The 8563-nt window shown below is 30.8% G+C and overlaps 1 protein-coding gene across 1 annotated transcript; it reads left to right on the forward strand.

The window, feature by feature from the left end:
• Positions 1-5091: 5091 nt before the first annotated feature.
• LOC139094587 (GATA zinc finger domain-containing protein 14-like) lies at positions 5092-8099 on the forward strand. Its single transcript, XM_070645702.1, has 2 exons — positions 5092-5149; positions 5922-8099. Exons 1-2 carry the CDS (start codon positions 5139-5141, stop codon positions 8068-8070), a joined length of 2160 nt encoding a protein of 719 aa, XP_070501803.1. The 5' UTR covers positions 5092-5138; the 3' UTR covers positions 8071-8099.
• Positions 8100-8563: the final 464 nt, after the last annotated feature.

The raw sequence follows: 8563 nt of genomic DNA on the forward strand, positions 1-8563 counted from the left end.
TTGAAGTCAGTTTTAGGAAGTGTGAGAGGATTTGGATTTGAGTGATTTTAAGGATATTCAAGGAATTTTGTTGTTACGATGGAAGTTTTTAAGGATGGAAAGTTGAATCCAGAATGGATTAGCGAAGTCGATAAAAAAGACAATTTGATGTCTAGAATTCGATCTTATTATCTACCAGGAACGAAGATTAGACCGGAATTCAAGTGTAGTGCATTACAATGCAAGCTGCCTGTGAGAAGTGCTGAGTATTTACAGCCAACGACAGCAAAGTATGAGTTCAACCCTATGATGTTGTGTTTTACGTGTAATCAAATTTATCATGTGCAATGCGTTGGTTTAAGTAAAGAAGGAATTGCAGAGGAAGCAGTTCCGTGGTTATGTTTGGCATGTCGAGACAATGTTATGAATCCACAAGCTGTCACATATTATAAAGCATCAGGATATAAGAATTCAATGGCTACAAGAAGAAAGCGGTTTATGAGAGACACGACAATTGACAGTATTGAGAATGAGTTTGACACGGATGGTGAATTCGATTCTTGTGATTTGGACTCATTTGAGAGATCCAGTAAGAATGTGAAGCAAAAAACTCTTTCAACATCCAGTAGTGAAATTGAACGTTTACAAAAGGATTTGATGCTGGCAAATAATGAAAGGAAGCAGCTTATGAGACTTCTTGAGCAGGAAAGGAACGAAGCAAAATTGAGATTTGACTCAATGATGAACGAAATGCAGAATTTGCGTAAGGAAATGAATGTCAACAAATCAGGTCGATCGTTTAATTTAAGTACAGACCCAGCAGTTCCCAGTGATTCCTTATCTATGAGCACATTTTATGCTGCAAACGTCAATTCGCCGGATAGTGAATCAACGCGCTGGAAGTGCAATTCTGAGGATGTTAACAATAATCGACAACCACAAATATCAGTGAATAATTCTCAAGGAGATACGAGCACATTAGAAGTTCTGTCCAGATTTACTGATTGTCAGGAACGTATTCAAACTGAAAAGGAACTAGCAACGGTGCGTCGTGCAATGCCAAAAATTGCAGAGTTTGATGGAGACGTGATGAAATGGCTTGAATTCGAACAGGATGTCAACAGATATCGAGCAGTGTGTAAATATGATGATCCAACAATAAAGTTACACGTTCGTGGAGCACTGAAAGGAGATGCTTTTGATGCTGTGAAGGATGTATTCGACATATTTACACTCAAGCAAGTTATGGATATTTTGAAAGAGTCATTTGGTAATCCAATGACAATGGTACGTCTTAAAGGCAATGACATTAAAACTCTTTCATTACCTGGAACTCTTTATCGAGATGATGCTGTCAAGATTCGAGTTGTACTGCAGGGATATTTTGCAGCCTGCACATACGCTAAAACGGGATATTTGAATTCCAATGAATTGGCAGAACTAATTTATGAGCAATTTAATTATGAAGATAAGGCTAGATGTAAGGAGATGTACGTCAGAAATAATCCAGAAAAGCAAATTGTTATATGTCTCAACACTATTTATGATTATTTAACGGAGAGATTATTAATTTTGGATGAGAAACCTGATGAATTAAAGAACAAAGGCAAGAAGGATGATAAGAAGACAAAAACATTGCAAGTTATGTCTATTAGTAGTGAATCAACTTCAACTGGATTTTGGAATGATAAAGGCTACAAATTTGAAGTTCGAGATCGTGAAATTGCTCCTTTTATGGGATATGACATGCAATTACTTAATGCAGTTAGCAAAAATTGTGAATTTTGCAATGAACCTGGTCATTATTCGGTAGAGTGCAGCCAGTATCAAGAGCTGTCAGAAGGGCAACGATTAAGGTCAATAAATGACAAACGACTGTGCCGAAATTGTGTGATATCAAAAGATCACATGGCTAATGAGTGCAAACTTAAAGTAAGTTGCGGTATGAAGTTGGGTAAATTTGGAAGATGTTCTCAAAAACATCATGCATCGATACATTTTGTGTGTGACAAATCGAGTGGTGGCTATTTGAAGCGACGATCACATACGCGAGATAATTCAGACCACGCACAACAAGTTATGAATTCTGTAACGCGAAATGATAATGCACCAACACAAGTCAACAATGCAGCACCACAAAATAATCCGAGCCAACCGAATGTAGAAATGTCAAATCAACAACAACAAGTAGCAAATGCAATTCAGAGAGCGAATGCGCAGCTTCAGAACATTAATGAATTTTCGAGTGCAAGTTCATCCAGAGGTCCACCAGCACGAGTTTATAATGTAATTCCAAACTCTGTGTCAACAGTTCAAATTAATCAAGTCGCCGATAAATTACCACGCACTGTTAAAATGTTTAAAAATAGATTTTTGGGATCTAATGGATTTGTTGTCGCATATGCTGTTGGAGATTCAGCTTCAGAAGTTACACTTGTTAGGAATGATTTGAGAGAAGCTTTAGGAATTGAAGGAACTCCTGAACTTCTAAGTGTAACATGGACAGACAAAACAATTAGAGAATATGTTGCAATCAAATTTGATATGAAATTGCAAGGAATTTTGGAAAATTCTGAGCCAATAATTCTGAAAGGATGTTATGCAATTGATGAGTTTAATTTGCCAGCTAGATCATTGGACATGGACAAGATGAAGTCATTGTTCCCTTATTTGAAAGACGTGAACTTTGACAGCTATTTTAATGAGGAACCAGTCATGTTGATTGGCAGCCCTCATGCATACTGTATTGAAAGTATCAAAGGACTAATTGAAGGTGGTCCAGGAAAACCAGTTGCATTAGAAACCAAATTAGGTATAACAGTTTATGGTGGTGATTATATTGAGAATTCTTTATCATCAGAGATCAGAGGAACAACTGGAACCAGCAGTTGTAATTGTATGCGAGCTTTAGCAGTACATGTAGGTGTAACAAATAAGGATTTATCTTATTTTAAGTCGAAAGATTCACTGGATGTTGAAGTAAGTGAATTAGACAAGCAGAATATGCCGCTATTAGCGTTGAAACAATTTATTAAGACGACAAAGTCTCCTCTATTCACAACAAAGGCAAAACAAAGGGCCAGACGGTCGTCTCCTCCACAAGTTCCATTATCCACAGCAGTAAGAACGAGTCGTATAGCTCCAGATCATTCAGTCATACGACGTCCCTCACATATTCGTTATCCAAAACCTCCCTCATCTATCAAGTTACCAATACATCGTAAGCAGAGACAGTTAGTCATATGCAATAATCGTGAAATTGATGGTTACATGAATAAAAGTGTTCTGGATATCATGTCAGCGAACCAGTCCTCCTCCCGGAGAATGTTATTGATTGAGCAATAACGTTGATTACATTTTTGAATTAATTTAATGAATTTAGTCGATTAATAACGTGCGTAATTAATTTCATTAAGTTTCACACTTAATTTCTATACTTGTCGCGTATTTTATTGTTTAACGTACTTTTTGCATTCAATTTGATGAATCCGTACGAAAATTACTACATTTTTTATAAAGTTTCAATCCCCTCGCATAATTTCATAGTTTTACCCCTCTTGAAACTAACCGTGAAAGCGAGAAGACGCACTAAATTTTTGTAAGCAGTTTTTGCTTTATTTTATGAATTTTTATTAATTATTTTACATGTTTTCTATAGTGAAACGTTAGCTGATACGCCTTGAAATAAATCTATTTTGAAATTAGCAGAATTTCGGTGTTTTTTGGTTGATTTTTATTTCAGCGTTTCAAAGTTTCCGCGTCGTCATTTCTACTCGCGAACATATTTATAATTTTAAAGTTACTCAATTCTTCAATAAATTCAAATTTCTATCAATATTCAATATTTTTTAATTAAATGATTATTTACACTAAAAACCGAACATATGTCAAAAATTAATCAGCAATAATATAAAAAGCTATTTTAAGATAATTGATGATATACAGAGCACCCACTAAAATCGATCACCAATATTATTTATAATAAAAAGTTCCAACAACCTCAAAATCACCATCCATAAAATTCTTCCTCAAAAATCAAGTAAAAATCCTAAAACCACAGCCAAATAAATGTCAAAGTCAATTGACATGTCATGATTCATTTATACACATAATCACATTAGATGAGCTTACTCACTTGTAAACATGTCTCATACAACTCAATTCCTGACCTTCCACAAATTCTCATTTCCTCTCATCGAATTTCGCCGCGCTTTTCTTCTTCAACTTTTTTTTTTTTGTATGTTTTTCTTTTCTCGCTTGCGGCTTGAGTAAATCGCATAGAAACATACAAAGTAAGTGTCAGATGTGTGCGGCTATTTTTATGTCCATCAACACTTCGTTATTACATTAAAGTTGGGAAATCAAATGTTTTGGGTTTTTGGGAATAAAAAGCTTTTGATAAAAGTTCTAAAATTTTATAAAAATTTTTAAAAAATTTCAAAATTTAAAAAATTTAGAAATTTAAAAAAAAATTGACGAATTTAAAAATTTGTTTGAAATTTAAAAATTTGAGATTTTTTAAAAATTTACATTTGTAATTTTTAAAAAATTATTTAAAATCTAAACTTTTGAGAATTTATTTAAAAATTTGATAATTTTTTAAAATTATTAATAAACTTGAAAATTGTAATTCTAACAAATTTGGAAATAAAGTTAAATAAATAAATTTAACAAAGATTTTAAATTTTAATTTGAAAATAAAAAGGATTTAATTTAAATAAAGTAAAAATGTCAAATTTAAATTTTAAAAATTTGAATCTTTTATAAGATTATTAAAAATTCAATCAAAAATTTCAAATTTAAAAACTAAATTAATTTGAAAATTAAAACAAAATTTTTAAAGATTTTAAAATTTTACAAAATTTAAAAATGTGCAAACTGCCAATAAAATCCAACATTTTTTCTCAATTTATCCGTCAACTTTCAGTTTCAACCTTCTCATCATCCGAAAATTTCCCTTCTAGTTTTCCATTAAAGAAAACAAAAATCTGCGAAAAAAAAATGTTTGTGTTCATAAAAATAGAAAACAAAAAAATTGTGAGAAGATCATCGACAAAAAAATGAAATTTTGAGAGGAAAATTGGAGAAAAATCTTTGATTTTGAAAGAAAATTGAGAATTTTCCTCAGTAATGAATTAGCGTTTGAAGTGAATTAAGCCATGGAAGTTAGGTTGGTATTGAGCTAGGATGGTGAAATTTGAGAATTTGTGGGGATTAATGAGACATGTGTTGATGAGATTAGTGTGAATTTTAAAGGATTAATTCAAATTTGAAAATTTGAAAATTGGTTGAAAATTCTTAAAATTTTTGAAATTTTTTAAAAAAGTTGAAATAAAATTAAATTTAAATTTGATAAATTTTGAAAATTGTGAATTCCAAAAAAAACATTTAAGTTTCCAATAATCAATAATTTTTCGAACTTTTTTAAATATTAAATTTCAAATTAAATTCAAAAAAATCATCAAAATCGACCTTGAAGACTCTCAACTCTCCCAAAAGATTAAATCATTTTTGACGCGTCGTTGGTGAAAAGAAAATGACTTTTTTTTCCTTCCTGACACACAAATCTTGCGTTAAATGACAACTTTAAATACATACAAAATAGTTCAAGTTCATCAATTGTTGACTGTCAACTTTTAAAATTTAAAAAATTCAAAGTTGATTTAAAATTCAATTTAAAGTTTAAAATTAAATCAAAGTTCATTTAAAAAGTTTAAAATTGAATCAGAATTGAAATTTTAATTTTATAATCAAATTCAGACCGAATTCAAATTGATTCAAATTGAATCTAATCATAAAATTGAAATTTAAATTTTGATTCAATTTCAAACTTTTAAAATTAATTTTAATTTAATTTCAAATTATTAATTGAATTTTACGTCAAATTTGAATTTTCTTCTAAATTTTCACAAACTAAAAAATTAATTAAATTTCTTTTGTAGTCTTCCTCAAATCTTGATCATTCTTCTATCCATTAAGCATCTAACTTCAATTCACATCAACTGCACTATCAACAGAGCTCAACTTGACTACTTGACTGATGGATTTGAATGTGAAATTTCAAATAATCTTGATATTCGCGAACGAAATCAACAAGTTGAGTCAATAAGTGGAGAATTTAGTGAAGTTCAGGACGATCTTGTGGAATATATTTATGTTGAGTTTGGGAAGTTTGGGGAATCGAATCTTGGGTCATCTGATGATGACAGCTCAAATAAAAATGAGCCTCAAAAATATATAGATGACCTAGAAGATACAAATTTTGATGACCACATCAATAAAACTGTTCAAATTCAATCAAATCAACCAAATTTCAATGAACCAGATGAATTTGAAAATCTAAAGTCAATTGATACCTTAAAACTAGCTCAAGATTTTGAAAATGAAGAGAACTACGAGCAGAAAGTCAAAAATGATGTAGAGATGGACGTAGATAGGGTGATGGTTGATATATCCTATGACAACAGTACTCAAGGAAATAAAAATGACAAACAAGAAACTCAACAAGTATTAAATAAAGTAGAATCAGAAAATCTAACAAAAAATGCCATCAAAAATTTTGAAAAATCATCAAAAAAGCAACGAATAACCAGAAATGTTCAAGAAAATTCATCAAAAGAGGCATCAATTTTGGCAGATTTACTAAATTTCCGCAAGAACAAATCACCAATCGAAAACTCAACACAAAACATTACAAATTTAAAAAATATGGAAGAGAATCTTAAAGAAATTCAAGATTTTTTTAATAAAATCAAGGAAAATGATGAGGAGCTGTTTAGTGAGTCTAATACTGAAAGTAATCAAGAAGTATTTAATGATTTGAACTTAACTAAACTTAATTTTGAGGATTTTGAAGATGATTTTGAGAATTCGACTGAATATTATGCCGAAGATATCGAAAATGCATCTGAATTGATTGAAAATATCAAAATTGACAATTTAACTGCAGAAGTCAGTAATGTTGATAATAATTCTAGTCATTTGGAAACGAAAATTGATGAAATCACTTCAGCTGACAGTAATATCACTAATAATATAGTCACAAGTGTCAATAACACTACAGATAGCCTTAATAATGTCAATTTAGTTTCAAATCAAGAGAATCAAACAGAATTCAATGACAATTCTACTAATTTCACTACTGAACTCTCAAATGACACTTTGTTAAGCAATGATCATGCAAATTCCACAATAATTTTGTCAAATAATTACAATTTAACTTCAAATTTTACAATTTTAAGTCCTGAAAGTTCAATTTTCACCATAAATTCATCAAATTCTGTTGACAACTCTTCACATTTTAATGAAACATTCAATATAATGAACGATTCTACATTCACAATACTCAATGATTCATCATCTACAGAACTCAACGATTCAACTATCATCAACTCAACCGATTCAACCATCATCAATTTAATAATCCTCGATTTAGCCGACAATACTGAAGAAAATTTAGAAAATTCCACAATTTTTCCATCAAATTCTTCAACATCAACTGAACCCAACACCGAAAATTCAACAATCCTCCTCAATTTTTCACCAAAAATCTCACCAAACTTTACAATCAACTCCACATCCATCAACTCCCTCATCACATACAACAACACAATCCATTATATCCCACGTGGCATCTCTGACTTCTTTAAAAACCTCAAATTACTTGCAATTCTAAATTCTAATCTCAAAGAAATTCGACAGATTGACTTGAAAGGATTTCCAGAACTTCGTGGACTGTGGCTGCCTTACAATGATATTGAAGTGATTGAATGGCATCTTTTTGATTTTAATCCGAAATTAACTGAAATAATTTTGATGGATAATCGAATTAAAATTATAAATGTAAATGCATTTCAGGGTGTTAAGCATCTTGAGCAGCTTGATTTGTTGAGGAATGTTTGTGTTGATGCAGCTGCTTATGATGTTAATGATACAAAGTTGTTGATTGATGATATGAGGGAAAGTTGTGAAACAGAAGTGAAAAATTTGTTGGAAAATTATGCAAATTATTTTGTGATTTGTTTTGCAGTTATTGCACTGTTATGTACAATTATAGTTTTATATGCTTGTTTGATGAAATTTAGAAAATAAATATGTTGATAGATATTTAAGATTTATGGAGTTTTGAGTTATTTTTCACACAATTTTGCTACAAATTCTCCTCATTTTCTCTTCATCTTGTTCCAAATTCTCCAAATTTTCCTACAAGTTGTCACCATTTACCTCCAAATTTTGCCATTTTCCATTTTAATTCTACCCATTTTATTCAAATTTGTCATCAATTTCCAACAAATTCTCATTTTAAATTCCCCCCAATTCTCCCCAATTTCCTACAAATTCTTCTCATTTTCCTACAAATTTTGCCATTTTTCCTCCAAATTCTCCTCATTTTCTTCTAAATTGTCCCATTTTTCTTTCAAACTTTGCCCTTTTTCCTCCAAATCCTTCCGATATTCTTATAATTTGACCTCAATTTCCAACAATTTCTACTCATATCTTTTAAATTCTTCTCATTTTCCTAAAAATTTTCATCGTTTTCTAACAAATTTTGCTTATTTTCCTACAATTTGCCATCATTCTCCTC

The sequence above is a fragment of the Chironomus tepperi genome, unplaced genomic scaffold (assembly GCF_022539635.2).
Source record: "Chironomus tepperi strain 1889 unplaced genomic scaffold, CSIRO-AGI_Ctep_v1 contig_354, whole genome shotgun sequence".
Lineage (NCBI taxonomy): Eukaryota > Metazoa > Arthropoda > Insecta > Diptera > Chironomidae > Chironomus > Chironomus tepperi.